The sequence below is a fragment of the Xenopus tropicalis genome, chromosome 6 (genome assembly GCF_000004195.4).
Source record: "Xenopus tropicalis strain Nigerian chromosome 6, UCB_Xtro_10.0, whole genome shotgun sequence".
NCBI classification, from domain to species: Eukaryota; Metazoa; Chordata; class Amphibia; order Anura; family Pipidae; genus Xenopus; species Xenopus tropicalis.
This window is the reverse complement of record NC_030682.2, coordinates 12,842,687-12,863,698: the sequence shown is the minus strand read 5'-3', so window position 1 is coordinate 12,863,698 and position 21,012 is coordinate 12,842,687. Positions and strand designations below refer to the sequence as shown.

Genomic DNA, 21,012 nt, shown 5'->3' with positions numbered 1-21,012 from the left:
TTAGGGTGACGGGTCCCCTTTAGGCAGCCCACCTGATTATCAGAAATCCCCCACCTACGATGAGAGCGCAGTTAGCACATATAAAAGCAGTGTTAGTAAATTGCTTGGCCTAGAACCCCCAATACTTACATTGCCACCACCAGGGACATGCTTAATATTGTCCTTAGAGCCACACTTGGACTGAACGTGGCTGTAGTTCACCCTTTTGGAGACTATCTGGACCTGAAGACGTCACGGGATGGGAGAGAAACGACACAGAGAAGTGGAGAGGCACGGTTAGAAATATCACATGGCGGGACGTACAAGATGGCGGCAGGGTGTTAAAGACAAAGTGTTAGGTGGGAGGGGGGGGCGAGTAGCGAAGCGATGAAGGTTAGCGAGACGTGGAGCAGCACAGGGAGAGAGACATGAAGCAGGAACAAGAGAAGGTTAATGATTATGTAAGTACAGGTATGGGATCCGTTATCCGGAAACCCGATATCCAGAAAGAATGTCTCCCATAGACTCCATTTTAATCAAATAATTCAAATTTTTAAACGGATTTCCTTTTTCTCTGTAAAAATAAAACAGTACTTTGTATTTGATCCCGACTAAGATATAAATAATCCTTATGGGAAGCAAAACAGTCCTATTGGGTTTATTTAATGTTTTATTGATTTTTTTTTTTAATAGAAGGTATGAAGATCCAAATTACAGAAAGACCCCTTATCCGGAATACCCTTGGTCCCGAGCATTCTGGATAACGGGTCCCATACCTGTATATGATGTTGACACTATTACAGCACGTTCAGCCGCCGCACCCAGCCCTTCTGTGCGCTGGCACAAACCAGCAGATCCTTGGGAGAGTAAGCGGCACAGCCTGGCATTATGGGACTGCGCTGGTTAATGCACTCAGCTACCAAAGCTAAGGCTCCGTGTATCCCCCAAATGCCAACAAACCCACCAGTACCATTCTTTTAGGTTGTATGACCTGTAGGATGATCTCAAGCCTAAAGGCTGTTGATTATGTGTTCATTTTTTTCCCTTTATAATAATAAATTCTCACTTTAGCACCTGTATTTATTTTATGCATGCTTGTTACATATGGGTGCCTCCATGACGCCTGAGGGGATCCAGAGCCAGGCAAGTCAGCACTGACCAACTGCAACCTCCCTTTAGAAGAACTGCTGTGTGCGCCCTGGGGGCTTGCTGGCAGTTAGAGGGTTAAGTTCTGCTGAAGGCAGGTCACGGTGAAGACCCAATTATACAGCCTGCCTGGCTCTGGAACGGATCAGGTACCGCCCTGTGAGGAAACCCTTGCTGATCTGATGAGGAAAATGTAAACACATACAAAATAAATACCCACAGATGCTACAATGTGAAATAAAAATCCATTAAACGGACAGAACCATCGGTTGGTAATAAAGTATCTGTGTGACAGGCACGTCCCCAGGCACCGTCACTGCTCAGGCACAGATGTTCCCACAGGGCTCAGTACAAACTGCGCAAACAAGCGAATTCACATACAGAAAGTTGTAACACAATTGCAGCCCCATCTCTACATAAGGATTTTGTCTGCGCTTTATGGCTTGCAGCAAAAACCCCTTCCAGCGAGAGGCTTTTCTGCTCCTGATTATAAGTACAAAACCAACTGTGTATTCAGAAAAAAAACAAATAGTCATATTCTTTTGTACAATTAAGCCTAGTATCTCAAGGATCGTACAATCGCCTATATTTCTATTATGCCCTTGTACTACACATGAGATTGTACAGTGAGCAGAGCCTGTGGCTGCTGGAGCCCTGGGAGTACAAAGGGCCCAGTGACTGACTGACATTCCATTGAAAAGGGTTGGTCACCTTTGAGTTAACTTCTGCAGCTCTCCAGTTTGGAATTTTAGCAGTTATCTGGTTGCTAGGGTCCAATTTACCTTAGTAACAAGGGAGTGGTTTGAAGGAGAGACTAATATATGAATAGGAGGGGGTTAGAATAGAAAGATAAGTTTTAAAAAGTAACAATATGAATAAAATTGTAGCCTCGCAGAGCAACAGATTTTACACCGCTGTGGTCAGTGACCCCCATTTAATAGCTGGAAAGAGGCAGAAAAAAAAAGGCAAATACCTCAAAAAGTATAAAAGATAAAACATGCAGACCAATTGAAGAGTTGCTTAGCATTGGTCATTCTATAACATACTAAAAGTCATCTTAAAGGTGAACCACCCCATTAAGAAACATTGTACTAAAGTTCTGGGGGCCTATGATGGGTTTTCTGGAGGATGTGAGAATTCACAATCTGTTAGTGCCTGTTCCAAGGTAAAATGTTACCGTTATACTTATTAAACACTGCCTCCTACTGTTGCATCTGGGCACTGCATCCCCGAAACTGCTGCACCAAGAAGGGAAAGATGGCTGGGTGTGCGCGTTTCACTCCCTGCTGCTACTCCATGTTGCTACCTCTAGATGTTTCCCCAAGTCAGTGCAACGCTAGAATCTCTGAGTAAATGTCTCCTTATACCTGCAGCTTGGGGCAGTGTGTGAGGGAAGGGAATGGAGAAAGCCTAATATCTGCAGTATGTCGGTCCCAGTGCATTAGCGTCAGTGGGCAAGGGAACCATCTAGGGCAGGGTAATTCCCAATGCTTGAGGGCCAGTGGATGCTAATCTAGCCATGTTATCCATGTGAATAAGAGAATAGTACGGAGCACATTTGTGTCTGTTGTCCCCGTGCAGCACACAGCAATCAGATAGCTGGGGATGGCAAATCATAACAAATGGCCATTAGTAACTGCCCCTAAAGCATGGATTAGACAGACTGTATGTAAATGTAGCGACACATAAATGCTCCGCATTGCATACACTGGTGCCCAAGTATTTGTATCCGTCAAGCTGACTGTGTGCTTTCTGGAAAGGATGAGCTTGCCCAAACCACTGGTGCTGGCTAGTTTACACGTGGCTTTTTTGAGGCGACATGTAGCACCATCTGGGCAATGTATAGAGGTTGAAGTATCCCGAGGCCATAGTAAAGCTGCCCAATTACCTTTTAATTGTTAAAGAAAGTAAGGTAATGCTATGCTACAAGTATAACACACTTATCAACACTGGGCAAATTTGCCCCGGGCAATAACCCATAGCAACCAGTGATTACCTTTTTTTCAGCCAGCTGCAAGTAGAACAATGAATGCAGCAATTTGATTGGTTGCAAGGGGTTACTGCCAGTGGTCACATTTGCCAAGTGTTAATAAATGACCCCCACTGTATGTAAAACAATAGCACTGGAGGTGTCAAGGGAAGTTACTGGTCATTCAGTGGCAGCCCCCACCTCAATAAATGTAGGGTGAGCACTACGCTGATGGCGGAGGCTTCTCTGGCCACTTATTCTAGTGTATTTTACACAAAGATCCAATTATCTCAGACTTCTGCTGCTCTCCTTACCATGGTCAGGCAGAGGGGTGGATTGGACCTCAACTACATGTGCTGACGGGGCATTTAGCACAGCACGGAATTCACGGAAACACCCCCCAAAAATACATATTCTTGCACATTATTGAATTTTTATTTTTTTTTTGCAGAATTTTCATGATATTAGCAGTTTTACACTCAACCATCAATTGAAAACCCCCGGACCTGCTGCTCAGTGATGATCACACCCTGGCCCTGAATGGCATATTGACATATGGAGAATCAGAGATACAATAAAACATGCCTTGAATGGTGAGTTAAAGCTGGGCTACCATACAAATACCCTGGTTACGGCATGACTATTAGGGAGAGAATAGGACCTTCCTGTTCGGCCTTGACATATTTGCTTTATGGCTATTCATCCTTACAAAAGCCAATCAGCTGCCCCACAAAGGACAAACTGGACCAAGACCAGTATAAAGGAATTAAAAGAGGAAAAGTCCAGGTAACTTTAAAGTGCAGAAAAGTAATTATCAGGCAAAGGAAGAAAAGGTGCAGTTAAACTGTAAGAGAGGGAGAGAGTAGCTGGGAGTATGTGCAGCCCATAGAGAGAGGGTACACTGGAGGGGTTGAGGATGGGGAAAGTACTCAGCCTGCGGAGGAGCTTACACTCACTTTCCCATTGCTCTGCTTTTGGGCAGCCTCTTTTGTATCTGTGGATTTAGTAGTAGTGGCTGATTTAGGGACGGCAGGGGGAGCGGGTTTCCTGGCTGTGCTGCTTGGCACAGGCTTTTTCTCTACCTGCCGGAGAAAAACACGCAAAGCCTAAGACATTACATGAACATATCAGGGCAATAAAAGCATTTGTCTCTTCCAGTGAGCTGGATATCCAGGGAAACTTGCAATGAAAGCATATTAGGAAAAAGAAAGTATAAAAATACAAACAGCCAATGGTGTTTCTTCCCCAGGTTTATACACGAACAGTCCAATGCACAGCAGCAACAGGGACTTGGCCCAGGTAAAAGGACTAAAGCTTATAATCTCACTGCTGAATTGTGCTTAGTACAGGGGAATCCCTATGTGCCATAGTTTTATGGTATCTCTCTGTACAGGCTATGAGCAAACTTAGGGGGCTGTTCCTGCTGAATTGTGCTTAGTACAGGGGAATCCCTATGTGCCATAGCTTTATGGTATCTCTCTGTACAGGCTATGAGCAAACTTAGGGGGCTGTTCCTGCTGAATTGTGCTTAGTACAGGGGAATCCCTATGTGCCAAAGCTTTATGGTATCTCTCTGTACAGGCTATGAGCAAACTTAGGGGGCTGTTCCTGCTGAATTGTGCTTAGTACAGGGGAATCCCTATGCTGCCATAGTGTTTGGGTATCTCTCTGTACAGGCTATGAGCAAACTTAGGGGGCTGTTCCTGCTGAATTGTGCTTAGTACAGGGGAATCCCTATGTGCCATAGTTTTATGGTATCTCTCTGTACAGGCTATGAGCAAACTTAGGGGGCTGTTCCTGCTGAATTGTGCTTAGTACAGGGGAATCCCTATGCTGCCATAGTGTTTGGGTATCTCTCTGTACAGGCTATGAGCAAACTTAGGGGGCTGTTCCTGCTGAATCATGCTTAGTACAGGGGAATCCCTATGCTGCCATAGTGTTTGGGTATCTCTCTGTACAGGCTATGAGCAAACATGCTGAAACATGATTAATACAGGGGAATACTTTTAAATGCTCCTTTTCTCTTAAAAGAGAATAAGTTATAGTGGCCCCTTTAACTAGACCTATAGAATATATTCAGTGATCCTTTCATAGCGGATATATAAAGATGGTTGAATCTATAATGAGGTGCACAAATGCTAATCCTTCTTGCTGTGACAGTTTCTAGAAGAGCGGATTTGGTGCAAATGACAAATACACAGACGCTGGCAGCCAACATAAAGTATTTCTCACCCACACCGGCCCCACAGCACAGGGAACGTTTGGGCATGAAGCTTTCTGCATGCCAGGGATTATCATGGTTAGGATAACGCCAGCCTGTCAGAGTGTTAGTACCAGAGCCCAGTATCAGTTTGTTACACAACTGCCCCCAACCTGGCAAATTAACCCGATATCATTCGGCTACGGAACATCCTATTATCCCTGAACCCTCGGCTTCACAATGCCACATCAGTTATTACTTGTGCAAAAACACTGCTGCCAGGAGAGGTGCGGAAGATGTAAAAATTGTTGAAAGGGGCAGAGGAAACAAAACCACCTCTTAGGGCTGTAACAGACGGGGAGATTAGTCGCCGCACGATAAATCTCTGTTGTTGCGGGCGACTAATCTCCCCGAAATGCCATCCCTCCAGCTAGAATATAAATCACCGGTGGGATGGCATACGTGGCACAGAGATTTGCCGAAGTTGCCTTGAGAGGAACTTCCCCGGTTTCGGCGCCATGTATGCCATTCCACCGGGGAACATGTTCAGTCGAGCCTAGCATGGCTCCCCCTGGGGGTTTATAATGCTAATATGAATGTGAAGGGATTGAGAGCATGATCATGAATTACACCATGGGGGGGGGGACAAAGTAACTCTCACTCCGTTACTGGAGACATATATCGCTTTAGAACCAGGCAGATCTTACCTTGCCTCCCCCTGGTTGGTGCTTCATATTATCTGTGGAACCAATCTTTGAGCGGATGTTCTTCAGGTCGGGAACAGTCGCTGGCCGGGGCTGCTTAGGAGCTGCAGTGGTTTTGCTGAGGGGGGCAGTAGAAGGTTTACTCAGGGGAGCAGTGCTAGGTTTGGCCAGGGAAGCTGTTCTGGCAGATGGCAACTTCTTTGCCTCCGTGGCTGTACTGGAAGCCAAGGTGGTTTTGGAAAGGGCAGGCTTGGTAGTCCTGGGCCGAGTGGGCGCTGCTGCTGGGCTAGCAGGAGACTGTCCATTGGCCTTAGACAAGTCAGCTGGAACCGATTTTGGACGACTTGCTTCTGGAAACCAAAAGAGCAACAATAATGCAACATCTTAAGATGGAATTCACTAGTAGCAAGCTACAGCTGCATTATGTATTAGGTGCACTTGAATTCCTGCGCCTCAGCAGGCAACAGTATGATCCTAATTGTCCTGAAATGAATATATTAAATGCGTTCTCACCTGTGGGGGATTTGGTACTGGGGATTTTCTTGACTTCTGCGGGTTTGACATCGTTCTTGAGGGCTGCACATAGACAAATAGGCAGCTGAACATGAGGAAGGCTTGTACATTACACTAGACTATTCCAATCATATTTGTAATTGTTCACTATCTCAGCTAGAGCAATATTTTAATCTGCTCATTGTTTGTTATGTAATTGTTAGAGACGCCAGCCTTGTAGAGAGGGAAATGTTGTACTAAAAAAGGTTCAACCTCCCTTTCCTGTGCTGTTATTTGGGTATATAATTTAACAGAATTTTTGGAAAGAGTAAGACCCTACTAGCTTATATATACCAACCAATCCAGTGAGGCTAGTGCGCTAAGAATAAGGAAAGAAAGGATATTAAGAGCTACCCCACTGGGACTCTGGGAAAATGAACCCTACAGAGTGTCAGAAGGAACGACTCACCTGTTGGCCGTTTGGGGGTAACTGCAGCTTTGGGTGCTGTGCTGCCTGCGGTGGGTGCTGCTGTAGCTTTAGAGGCTGCAGGACTGGCCTTCACAGAGGCTCTAGGAGTAGCGGATGTTGGCGTTTGCTTTAGAGCTGCTGGCTTCTTGTCTGGGCTTTTCACGGGGCTTTTCAAATCAAGAGTCTGTCAAATAAACAATTTGGAATAAATGAGTACCCACAGCTCCACTGTACATGATTCTATAACACTACCCAATGAGATCAGATTAGCTGAATGCCAGTTGGACGCACAATGATCACTGCAGACGCTACTCGGATTCGTTACTTCTGTGCGGTCGTCTGTTTCAGATGTTTGTGTGTGGAACTGAAGGGCTCTGACCAGATCAGACTAACTGACAAGCTGCAAGATAATACATACCACAAAATTGTGCATAGGCAAAAAGAGACACACAGGTTAGCGGATACACTTGCCAAAGATGAAAATTACCCCAACGGTTCGGCAAAGATCCTTTCTCAAGGAATTCCCCTTGGCAAGTGTATCCGCTAACCTGTGTGTCTCTTTTCTGCCTATGCACAATTTTGTGGTATGTATTATCTTACAATTTTATGTGTTATTTTCTGTAATTTTTGTAATTAAAATTGATTGTTGTTAAACTCTTTGTATATTATATATATATTATATAAAGGATTACTACTTTTTTTAATACTACCACTGTGCTTGTGTTTTCTGTGTGCAAACCCTTACTCTATTTGAAATTATTATCTTAGGCACCCTATATGGGGGTACAATTTTTTTTTTTTTTTTTTGCACCAAACACCTATACTTTTGACTGTAAAGTGAGTGCCCTCCATTTATCTATATTTATTAACTGACAAGCTGCATCAGATTCTTTAATACAGATCATGTGGGATTGTCCAGGCACAAAACTATCCCATAACCAGTGTCAGTATGTTATAGTTCAGTCTACTGAATGAGTCACTGACAGGATCTGATACATAACTGCGCTGCTCTGACATGGGGACACAGGGACATGTGTACTTCTGTCACTTTTTATCCCAGGCATATTTATGGCCAGTTACTTTACCTACACTGCACTTATTCAATTCAAACCTGTAGTAAGAGAAAAATGCTTTCCTAATGTAAAATGATTGAATCTTGGATTCCAGTGCCACTCCTAAGATAAATGAAGCAGAAAATCTTGCCTTGGGTGGCATTTTACCGGGGGTATCCTAAGGAAGCACCAGGTGACATTTAAGCCAAAAATGCATCTGCTCAATCAGATAGATATTATTAGATCCCTGTTAGAATTTATATTTACTGACCTGAACATTTCTAGTAACAGCCAGTATGTAAGGTTACGCATTAGTGCTTGAAGTAGGCTGTGCCCACACTATGTGTGATGAAAGACTTGCTTAGGAGGAAAAGCATACAAAAAGAGAGGGGGATTGATCAATTCACATTGTCTGGTCCCGTTTCATAAGTAAACGGGGGTTTTTAGTTACAAAATTATGATCATAAAATTGGTAAGCCCCCATACCACGTCAAAGTAAACCCCGTATGGTGGTCCTATCTATTTACCTCTGGTCATATTTTTCAAAGGCTGGGACTCCCGTGCACTGTTGCCATTCTTGACCTGGGGGCTGGTTTTGTCAATACATGCACTAGCATAGACAATTTACTTATGAAACAGGGGACCAGGGAATGTGCATTGATCAATCCCCCTCTCTTTTCGTATGCTTTTAGTTAATTTGGCCAGATCAGTCGCACTTCCATTGTACTTGTATACTCGATTTAGCCTTGGGGTGCTCCCACAACCCCTTTCTGTGTATCTATGTATTTTAGCAGAGTTATTCTGCAGGAAGAATGGCCAAACTTCCATGTGTCTTATGCCTTTAAAAAAAATGGGTGTTGGTTAACGGGCAGTCTTCTCCTTTACAAGCCGCAAGCGGGGGAGGATTAAGCCTGTAGAACCAATGCTGTGGTCCTGGCAATCTCTCTCTATAAAAGCAGAAGGCATGGGAGTGACTAAGCCCTCTGACTCAAAACAGCCCCCAGGTCAAGAATGGCAACAGTGCACGGGAGTGCCAGCCTTTGAAAAATATGACCAGAGGTAAATAGATAGGACCACCATACGGGGTTTACTTTGACGTGGTATGGGGGCTTACCAATTTTATGATCATAATTTTGTAACTAAAAACCCCTGTTTTACATGCACTAGCATAGATAATTTACCTATGAAACAGGAGACCAGGGAATGTGCACTGATCAATCCCCCTCTGTTTTTGTATGCTTGTAGTTAATTTGGCCAGATCAGTCGCACTTCCATTGTATTTGTATACTCTATTTAGCCTTGGAGTGCTCCCACAACCCCTTTCTGTGTATCTTTGCTTAGGAGGAATGCAGAAAAATGACAACTGACATAGCACCCCCATACCCTCTCAGCATTTCCCGTGGACCAGTGTTTAGCAACCATGGAATTATAACTGTGGCAGTTGTGTGGTTTAATTAAAGTCAAATGGGTAAACCTAAGTGATACAGTTGCCTTGTGATTATAAACCATTTGATTTAGAGTAAATAGAGGAATAGGCAGGGACTCTGGCACAACCAGGGCCTTTTTGGACGTACAAACAAATGCCTGCTCTTACCTTGGGCTTGGTGTCTTTGGGTGTTGCACTGGTGACCCTGCCAGCACTGCTCAGGGGGCGTTTTGGTGTTGTGGCTGAAGCTGGAGCAGGGCTAGCAGGCTTTTTCGGGGTAGGTGTAGCGGAAACAGCTTTCCTGGGACTGGGGGCAGCAGCTGCCCCTGTGAGTTTGCTTTTGCTCAATGGAGTCTTGGATGGTGTTGGAGCTGAAGTCTTAATATTGGTCAGGTACAAGCAAAAATAGGCAACAGAATAAGAAAACAAAATATTCATAACAAAAGCATAAAAAATGAATCAAAGCAAAAGCATAAAAACAAGCATAAAAAAGCAAAAATGTAGAATCTAATGCGCTAAATGATAAGTTCAAACTGAAATATTGGCTCAAAGGAGACATGGTTGCAAAGCATCTTGGGAAGGCATGCAGATAAGCTGGATACAGAAAGCACCGCTGTGTATATCCCGAACTGCAGGGACTGACATGAGTTCTGGCAGTTCCGGCGAGACCCATGTCCCATTTCACTGCTCTATGTAACTGGGCAAGCTCTAACCAAGGATTCTGTATTTAGAAACATTTAGAACCCACACTGGAAATATGAACAGCTTGGGAACAGGAAACAAAGCCACAGCTCTGTGTCATTTGGAAAGCTACAACAAGATGACTAGGCTAGAAAAATAAAACTCCCACACATGGAGATTGTTGGACTTCTAGCCCAGAATCCTCTGTGGTTCCGCACACACAATATATAGGGTGCGGATACTGCCTTAATTACACTGGCACAGTCGGAAGATACATCCTGTAGTTTGGGGTGCAGGGAGTTATTATATTTCTTTAATTTGTAAAGATTGCTATATGCCTAATGACCCATAATAACCAATCAGCAGGTAACCTATTTTGGTCAGCTATCTGACTGGTTGCTATAGGCCACTAGATTTGGGCAAATTGTTGCACCTTTTTTTTTTACACTACCCCATTAATGTGTTTAAGTTTCAAACAAAGACAAAAAACAAATATTTCTTCAAAGATGTTTTTTCCTGATTGAAACATCAGTTCTTGTTGGCTACAGTTGTGATATTGTCCAACAAATCGGGATTGCATGTAACCAGGGTATAAAGTATTCCCTTCTCTCTGATTTCCCAATTCCTCTCAGCCCTGTGGTGCAGCTCTTCCTCATCTCTGTTCTGACACAAGTAAAGGTATTATTTGTGTGCAACCTTAAGATGGCCGTACACTTTAAAATCCCCTTGTTTGGCAAGGTCGACAAAGGATTAGATATCGGGCTGATTTGATTGTTTGTCCCGTAGGCTAAACTATCGAATTATAACAATGGGAGTAGGGCTTATTGAAGAGAGGACCTCATCCACGAGCCGACGTAGTCCTTGATCCGACAGTAACCCGACCAATTTCTGCTTGATTTTCGGTCTGAAGGACCCAAATCTGCAGCATAAATCTGCCCATTTATGGCCACCTAATCCAAACCAAACCCCTCTGACTGTTGGCACTGAAAAAAATAAGTCCATTATACCCAATGGATTCACTATTCTACTTTCCATAAAGAAACAACAGCTGTACATGTGGACTCGGATCTCACGTATATTGGTCGCTAATATATTTCCATACCTTGGCTTTCTTCTCTGGGCTTGGTGGGAGCTCTTTGTTTGGTGGGCAAGTCTTCTCATCTTCTGTTGCAGCTGCAGCAACTTCTGGCGTTTCTGATTTTGCTGGGTAAATGGAAATAAACACACAAATCCTTTAGTGCCCCACATAATGTTACATGAGCAACACCCACAGTAGCTTTGAGCCATGTTATTCACAGCATTATTGCCTTCATGCACTTATCCAAGCCAGGGTGCTCAGAAACACTCGCCATGTGGGCTTGTTAAACCTATGATAGTAGTAGTAGCCTTACACAGCAATAGTCTTTGGCTGGAAAGAGACAGAAGAGAAAAGGCAAATAATTCAAAAACTATAAAATAGTGAAAAACACTAAAAAGTTAACTAAATAGCGAACCACCCCTTTAAGGTAGTAATGGCACATTGGTGTTGCACTGGTGTTTATGTCTCTGAGCAGGGGACAAAATGAAGGTGACTAGGGTTTCAGCAATTATCTCTTGAGAATGCTGAAGCGCATGTTTTTGAGCAATCATTTCCGACGTGCAACTGCTCCAGGCGCTTACGATTCAGCAATAATGGAAGGGGGCACTTTGGCGTATTCTGTAGTCCAACCACACAGCAACAAAATCCTCATTTAGGTATTTAACAAGAAAGGAGTTCAAAATATGCTATTAAGTTGCTTTGGATTTACCCTGTCTAGTAAGTAGCCACAAAAGAAGAGAGCAAATTAACTTGTACGTACTGCTCCATAATAACCAATGCCCCCTACTTTTCAAGCAGAAAGATGGGCAGCCTAGAACCAATGGCACCGAGAGAGGGAACAGTGTTGATTCTACCATGAAGTAAAGTAAGAAGCAACTGGAATTCCAGTTCTTTTAGTGTAACAAAAGCTGTGTTTTCTCTACATGAGTGATCCATCCCTCCGCCTGGCGCAAGTACTAGAGGTAAGTCAGGGGCAGTTAGTTAGTTCCCTGGGCAAATGAGGACCATTGTAAGACTGTAGAACACTTGATACTGCTAAATACTAATGATGAAAATTGTGTTTGCCTTGCAAAAATGTGCAAAACCCCAAAACCCACCCTGGCACAGTTTGGGCAGCATTTACTTTATGCCTGTAAGGTGACAACTAGGGTAATTTGCACCCTAGCAACCAAATAGCTGCCTAAATTCCAAACTGGACATAAAAGGCTATATAATAAAGAAGCACAAATAAAAAAAGACCAATTCTATATATCACTCTCTACATCATATTTAGAGTTTAGTTAAGTGCCAGACGGCAAGCAAAATGGCTGAATGGTGCCCCATGTGCAACAGGCATGGCGCCTCGGCACAGAGTAGAACGGAGCCAGAGTAAAGCTAAAGCAGGAGGGGGTTCTTATAAAACATGATACGGAGCGCTCCAAGGTCTCATCTCGAGCAGTTACTGTGGAAACTGAGGAGCACGGCACACTGAGTATGTTTTTGGTTAAGGGGAAAAAAGAAAAAGTAAGGAAACATACTGTGCTGCTGTCGCCTATTGTTTCCGCTCAGTGCACTTTCTATCCAAGCAAAATGGGAGTAGGCGGAACCGGCGAGCCAGCGGCTGTCACAATGAATTGCTTCCCCTTCGCAGCTTGGGTCAGTAAAATGTCAAAAAAAGTCTGAACATGGAAAAAGTCAGTGATGTCCTGCCCTGCAGTGCGGGCTACTTCTAGCTAATGTACAGTGGCCATTTCTGTGCCCAGATGGCCCGGGGAGAGCACCTTGATTTGTCAGAATCTTTGTATTTTTGGATCCACAGCTGCACAACTACAAACCCAATTAATCCCCATCCCCACAGGTAATAACAAGTAGCAACCTGACTTCCGCACAGAATGAGACAGGGCTTGGGGACGGCAGTATTAGCCACACCTACAGGGGAACCATTTTTGGACAATAGGCAACTCTTTTACCTACTCTGTTGCCACCAGTCTGACGGAGGGGCTTGCCCCGGAAACCAATTGCAATAGGCTGTATTTTAATGCATATTTTCTGTTATTATTGATTTTTATTATCTTTGTACATATTCTGCAGCTCTTTGTAATGATATTCATAAAACGTATTATTCCTATCAGCCCCTGCCCCAGTGAGCTTACAATTTAAGGTCCCTATCACATTCCCATCAGTCCCTGCCCCAGTGAGCTTACAATTTAAGGTCCCTATCACATTCCCATCAGTCCCTGCCCCAGTGAGCTTACAATCTAAGGTCCCTATCACATTCTCATCAGTCCCTGCCCCAGTGAGCTTACAATCTAAGGTCCCTATCATATTCCCATCAGTCCCTGCCCCAGTGAGCTTACAATCTAAGGTCCCTATCCCATTCCCATCAGTCCCTGCCCCAGTGAGCTTACAATCTAAGGTCCCTATCACATTCCCATCAGTCCCTGCCCCAGTGGAGCTTACAATCTAAGGTCCCTATCACATTCCCATCAGCCCCTGCCCCAGTGAGCTTACAATCTAAGGTCCCTTTCACATTCCCATCAGCCCCTGCCCCAGTGGAGCTTACAATCTAAGGCCCCTATCACATTCCCATCAGCCCCTGCCCCAGTGAGCTTACAATCTAAGGTCCCTATCACATTCCCATCAGCCCCTGCCCCAGTGGAGCTTACAATCTAAGGTCCCTATCACATTCCCATCAGCCCCTGCCCCAGTGGAGCTTACAATCTAAGGTCCCTATCACATTCCCATCAGCCCCTGCCCCAGTGGAGCTTACAATCTAAGGTCCCTATCACACTCAGCCACTCCACTGGCAATTTCAGTAAACAATTAAGAGGAAACTCAATGGCTAAAACCAAACCTTGGACTTCAGTGCTGCAAGTCACAACCATGCTCCTATTCACCCTCTAGCCTGTCATTCCCAACCATGCCCAGTTGCTTGAGTCAGTGGGACCCTAGCGACCAGATAACCAGCTAACTCCCATGCTGGAGAGTTTCAGGATAATCACTACAATATCACAACAATAAATACCAGCTACATACACTCTCAGCATGCCTTTGCCTACATCTTACTAAAGGTGCACATTCCCTTTAATTAACACATGGTGAATATCTGGCCGTTACAGTGCAGTCACTAGCCTCATATAGACCGTATTATTATGGACTCCGCAGACATGTGAATATCCCATGTGTTGGGCTGTAATGTTATATTCTGAGCCCGAGTAACTCTGCTATTTACTCTATATGACTGGGCCAGCTCCCTGCAGCTATAAATAGCTATGTGGCTCCAGAAGTTTCTATATTACAGCAGCGTAATATCATAAATCAATGAAAAGTGCTAATTCACAGCCACCTCGTATCATTTTTCCATCTGAGGATGCAAAACAAGCAGAATTTAGTCCCACGCTTTGGGCAAATCCATGCAGATCTGATCCCCCAGGCTGACAATCAGATCAGACCAATGGGGACCTGTCAGGAGAGGAATGCACAACGTTCTTATTTAAATGTTATTCATGGGTAAAACAGGTTGGGGACCCCTGGTCTAGAGAGTCCAAGTTAGCAGGCCGTGTGTGGCCGAATAGTATTTTTATCCCTTTACAAGAAGAGAAACACGCGTGACCTGTTGACTATAGTGTGACAGAACCACATACTCACACCGCAACATTAGCAAAAACAACCAAATCTGCTCACAGCCTATACAGAGACATGTCATACGTAGGCAGAAAATAATGAAGGTTTAGGGAGGTAACCGCCAAAAAACCCAGGGCAACTGCCATATGCAAGTATATAGTTATACGCTCTCCCATGGAAAGCCTTCTATTGGCAGCATCTCTGAACCAACCTTTCACCCATCTCCCAATACCATACTAATATGGCAGCATACTGTGGTCTTGTACTAAGCACAATTCAGCAGGAACAGCCCCTACATTTGCTCATAGCCTGTACAGAGAGATACCATAAAACTATGGCAGCATAGGGATTCCCCTGTACTAAGCACAATTCAGCAGGAACAGCCCCCTAAGTTTGCTCATAACCTGTACAGAGAGATACCATAAAACTATGGCAGCATAGGGATTCCCCTGTACTAAGCACAATTCAGCAGGAACAGCCCCCTAAGTTTGCTCATAGCCTGTACAGAGAGATACCATAAAACTATGGCACATAGGGATTCCCCTGTACTAAGCACAATTCAGCAGGAACAGCCCCCTAAGTTTGCTCATAGCCTGTACAGAGAGATACCATAAAACTATGGCACATAGGGATTCCCCTGTACTAAGCACAATTCAGCAGGAACAGCCCCCTAAGTTTGCTCATAGCCTGTACAGAGAGATACCATAAAACTATGCCAGCATAGGGATTCCCCTGTACTAAGCACAATTCAGCAGGAACAGCCCCCTAAGTTTGCTCTTAGTCTGCAAAGATGCCACAGCATCACCCACCTTGCATAAAAACTATAGGCACAGTTAACCCCCTTTTTTTACACCTATTTTTGCTCCGCTGCCAAATCACACCCTTTAGATACCTGTCTGTGTTGGTGTGTATGGCTGCTGGGCTGCGCGGCACAAGGCGGGAGCAGGGCCAGATGCTAATGGCTAAACTTTGTGCTGTCGGCTTGTCAGCCGGATGAAAATTGGTTATGAAATCCTGCCTCCCAGCCCAATTTTATATAAATGTCCCATATAACAGCCGGACAATAGAAGCACTTTATGAGATAAGGAAAACAAATCATGACCGGAGGCAGTGAGACGGCCGATGAATGATGGATTTTATTACAAGTTCCATTTTAAGAAGCAAACGCTGCGGGGAACCCTCCCATTCACACACATGTGAAGGCTTCAATCTGATCTCCTAGCGCTTCTTCTGTTACGAAGACAAATACTGGCGGCGCATACCGGGAACGATGCTCAGTAGACCGATCATTAACTGCTGCCCTATATAAATAGCTGGGGATCTGTGTCCGGCCAAAACCGAGGGTTGGGTCGTATCACCATTGCACTATTGGCTACTGACTGGTACAACTCTTGACTAAGCGAAAACAGATGGACCTAAAACAGCCACTGTAGCATTTAGGGTGAAGACACACGGGGAGGCTTGTCGCGGGCTAAATGCCTTTTCACTGGCGAGAATGTAAATCGCCAGTGGGATGGCATACACAGAGAGGAGACTTCCACGTTTTTGGGGAAATCGCGGCGCCGTGTATGCCATCCCACCGGCGATTTACATTCTCGCCGGTGGGATGGCATTTTGGAGAGATTAGTCACCCGCGACAAGGGAGATTTGTCGTGGGCGACTAATCTCCCCGTGTGCCAGAGCCCTTAGGGTGAAGACACACGGAGCTACTGATAGCAGCTACTTTTTCATGGCTACTAAACACCAGAAAATCTCCTGCCATAGACAATACTGATAATTGCCTCTGCTAAAACACATAGAGACAATTATCAGTAAATGATCAGCATTGTCTATAAGTAGCTGCTACTAGTAGCTGTGTGTGTCTTCACCCTTACATTAGAGCTCATTCATATACTGACCAGCCATGATGGAAATCCAGTTGGCCATGAACTTTGGCGCTGGTTTGTGCTTATATTTGCACCCAGTGTGATCTAATCATTGGTCCCCAGGGCAGTTTGATTTGCCTGCTACGTGTATTGACAAATATGGCAAATATGCAACTGTTTGGTGCCCTGGCCTAATAAGAGGATCTCTATGACTGGGCAGGCATCTTCTATTATCCTAAGATTCCACTTAATAAAGCTACATACACCTTGTTTAAACCCCAAATTGATAACCTTAATAAAGTCTATTTGCTAATTACGACCTTACTAAAGTCTATTTGCTACGTACTGGCTGACAGTTTGTTGAGACACCCCTGCAAGTGGGATACTTCCTGCATAGAGTCTAATGTTCCACATAGTTGTGCCATCAGCAAGAACACACACACTGCTATGTATAACCTAGTTATGAATAAACATACCAAATACAAATGGACCCAAATAGTTTTCTAGTTCCAGCCAGTTAGAGGATGCACCACTGGCAACAACTCTACATACTCCAACCAGTTTTCTGTCCTACCATGAAAAGTTCTCCAAGTACTGACAGAATGTGCTACTAATATGCTACACAATTCTTCCGTCCGTTCTCTATTCAACAATAATGAGGTTTAGAAGAGCCAAGTGGATATAACATTGACCGCTATGTAATCCTTCAGCAAGTTTTTTCTCCTACCATAAAGAAGTCTTCCAAGTCTCAGCAGCGCGTACTCTACACAATCAGCCAATTCTCTACCCAACCATAAGAGGTCTCTGAGAGATGACAAGTTGCACCGCTAACAAACACCCTACACGATCCTTCAGTTAGCTATTACAATAAAGAGATCTACAAGAGCAATTGGGTTTTCCATTGACCTCTTCTGAGCAATCATTCCGCCAGTTCTCTTTCCTACCATAAAGAAGTCTTCCAAGTGCTAATAGAAGGTACCACTGACAACTATGCTACACAATTCTATAGCAATTTCTCTACCAAACCAGGAAAAGGTGATGTACCGTGTTAGCCAGTCAAATAAAGAGGTCACCCAAGAGCTCTTGGAAGACCTTTGCATAATTGGATAAACAGGCTGAAGGACTGTGTGGAGTAGTTGTCAATGGTCCATTACCAGGGGATCTTATAAACCTCCTTATGATTGGTTAGAGAACTGGCTAAAGCACTTTGTGAAAAAATTGTTTAAGGTACACAATCTTAGTTAAGAGAGTAAACACATATACTGTATCAAAATCTTGGCAATATCAACATTTTCCCCATCTACTAATGTACTACCTACTCCATTTTTCTTTTTAAAATTGTGCTGATTACAACAATGACATATAAAAGGCATACTATTTGGAAGACCGTATCCCTTTAAAAGTACATGCCCAGAGCTACCTGCAGAGACTTCTGCCATATCCAATGACACCGATGAGACAGTATGAGAGCACAGCTCCTTCCTTCTCTAGAGACGTCCATGTATATATGATAGTAGCGACTTCATATTAACCGTTTCTATGAAGGTACTTTCTATGGACAGGAACTGTGCTCTCTATTTCAGTCACTATATTTGCTGTTGCTCTTGCAGCCATTGGAGAATGCCAAAGTCAATGCAAGCAATAAGGCAGCTCCTAATTAAATGCAGATACATATTGTGGGCTGTTTTGATAATAAATGAAAGAGGGCATTATTTTCCTCTTACTGTGCTATTGTACAAGTTTGTCCGCTCAGGGTCGATTCAAGTCAATGTGTCTATGGCAAGATTAGTATGTGCGTATGTTTTTATCTATACAGCCCTACTTGTGTACACAGCTCTGTATATTAAAGGTCAGCGCAGTATTACACTGGAAGTACTACACTGGCCTGAGGTTATAATTCTTGGTTTGCAAAGGGGGAAAAGCTTGCAGCAGTGTTTGGGTGGATAGTGGCGAGTGGTTGTGCATAAAGGGCATTTTCTTTCCAATGAGGCCCCATTTTACTTGTTGGCAGGATCAACTACTGGGTAGAAGGTTTCCCCAGTGTTTGGGTGGATAGCGGGCAGAGTTTTGGCATAATTAGGGAGTAGCTGTGCCTAAAGGGCATTTTCTTTCCACTGGAGCTCCATTTTACTTGTTGGGAGGATCCACTACCCAGGAGGCCCTGCTAACTTAGCAACGTGGGGCCCCATGATTACTGATGGTGGCCTTGCCTCCACCCAAAAACTACTGTTTTGTGCATAAGGACAGAAAATATCATCCTAATCAACTCTCCAACATACATTCATTACACAGTTTAAAAGTTATATGTAAAGGCGAAGACAGACGGGGCCATTAGTGGCAAAGATTTTTAAAATCCAGTCGCGGCGACTGATCGCCCAGAGGAAAAGTTGCTGCGACTAATCCCGAATGGTACATTTTGCACACGGCGACTTGTATATTTGTGCACAAAAATTAGTCACTGCGACTGTTTTCCATCGCCACAACTGGGGTTTTAAATAATAGTGGCGACTAATCGCCCTAAATGTAATTGCTACTAAAAGCAATATCTGTCTGTTAATATTCTCTGAATGTAGCAGAAACCAGCATTTTAACAGACTACGATTAGAACAGACTTTGGACACACTGTTTCAGGAGTCAGAACCAACCAGGGCAAAAGGAATAAACAAATACTGCTGTCTATGCAGAAACTTAATCTATTTTAATTCTGAGCAAAACCAGCAAACATTCATCGCATTCATTTTATAAGCACTTGAAAGTCACATAAGATTAATGATTTGGTCAAATCGGAATGTTGAGAAAATAAGAATTCAACCAACTCCTACACTAGGGGCATCCAAGCCAAAGTCTACTCAAAGGGGCATTGGAAACACTGAGCTACACTAGGGGCATCCAAGCCAAAGTCTACTCACAGGGGCATTGGAAACACTGAGCTACACTAGGGGCATCAAAGCCAAAGAATACACATAGGAGCATTGGTAACACTGAGCTACACTAGGGGCATCCAAGCCAAAGTCTACACATAGGGGCAAAGAATACACATAGGGGCACTGGTAACACTGAGCTACACTAGGGGCATCCAAGCCAAAGTCTACACATAGGGGTATTGGTAACACTGAGCTACACTAGGGGCATCCAAGCCAAAGAATACACATAGGGGCATTGGTAACACTGAGCTACACTAGGGGCATCCAAGCCAAAGAATACACATAGGGGCATTGGTAACACTGAGCTACACTAGGGGCATCCAAGCCAAAGAATACACATAGGGGCATTGGTAACACTGAGCTACACTAGGGGCATCCAAGCCAAAGTCTGCACATAGGGGCACTGGTAACACTGAGCTACACTAGGGGCATCCAAGCCAAAGAATACACATAGGGGCATTGGTAACACTGAGCTACACTAGGGGCATCCAAGCCAAAGAATACACATAGGGGCACTGGTAACACTGAGCTACACTAGGGGCATCCAAGCCAAAGAATACACAAAGGGGCACTGGTAACACTGAGCTACACTAGGGGCATCCAAGCCAAAGCCTACTCACAGGGGCATTGGTAACACTAAGCTACACTAGGGGCATCCAAGCCAAAGCCTACTCACAGGGGCATTGGTAACACTGAGCTACACTAGGGGCATCCAAGCCAAAGTCTACTCACAGGGGCACTAGTAACACTGAGCTACACTAGGGGCATCCAAGCCAAAGTCTACTCACAGGGGCATTGGTAACACTGAGCTACACTAGGGGCATCCAAGCCAAAGCCTACTCACAGGGGCATTGGTAACACTGAGCTACACTAGGGGCATCCAAGCCAAAGTCTACTCACAGGGGCATTGGTTACACTGAGCTACACAAGGGGCATCCAAGCCAAAGCCTACTCACAGGGGCATTGGTAACACCGAGTTACACTAGAGGCATCCAAGCCAAAGTCTACTCACAGGGGCACTAGTAACACTGAGCTACACTAGGGGCATCCAAGCCAAAGTCTACTCACAGGGGCATTGGTAACACTGAGCTACACAAGGGGCATCCAAGCCAAAGCCTACTCACAGGGGCATTGGTAACACCGAGTTACACTAGAGGCATCCAAGCCAAAGTCTACTCACAGGGGCACTAGTAACACTGAGCTACACTAGGGGCATCCAAGCCAAAGTCTACTCACAGGGGCATTGGTAACACTGAGCTACACAAGGGGCATCCAAGCCAAAGCCTACTCACAGGGGCATTGGTAACACTGAGCTACACTAGGGGCTTCCAAGCCAAAGCCTACTCACAGGGGCATTGGTAACACTGAGCTACACTAGGGGCATCCAAGCCAAAGCCTACTCACAGGGGCATTGGTAACACTGA

The 21,012-nt window shown here is 44.5% G+C and overlaps 1 protein-coding gene across 17 annotated transcripts in view; it reads right to left on the bottom strand.

Moving 5' to 3' along the window:
• Positions 1–21,012, bottom strand: part of map4 (microtubule associated protein 4) — a 104,528-nt gene that overhangs the window by 6,845 nt on the left and 76,671 nt on the right. For 9 of the 17 annotated variants that reach the window (XM_031903811.1, XM_031903809.1, XM_031903816.1 and 6 more), the window contains 7 exons: positions 11,221–11,321; positions 9,606–9,815; positions 6,960–7,143; positions 6,512–6,574; positions 6,002–6,348; positions 4,045–4,176; positions 130–222 (listed from right to left, as the gene is read on the bottom strand). In XM_031903811.1, coding sequence (XP_031759671.1) covers positions 130–222; positions 4,045–4,176; positions 6,002–6,348; positions 6,512–6,574; positions 6,960–7,143; positions 9,606–9,815; positions 11,221–11,321 — 1,130 coding nt within the window. The remainder of the gene's footprint in view (positions 1–129; positions 223–4,044; positions 4,177–6,001; positions 6,349–6,511; positions 6,575–6,959; positions 7,144–9,605; positions 9,816–11,220; positions 11,322–21,012) is intronic. The other 8 variants (XM_031903818.1, XM_031903826.1, XM_031903821.1 and 5 more) reach the window with 6 other exon arrangements.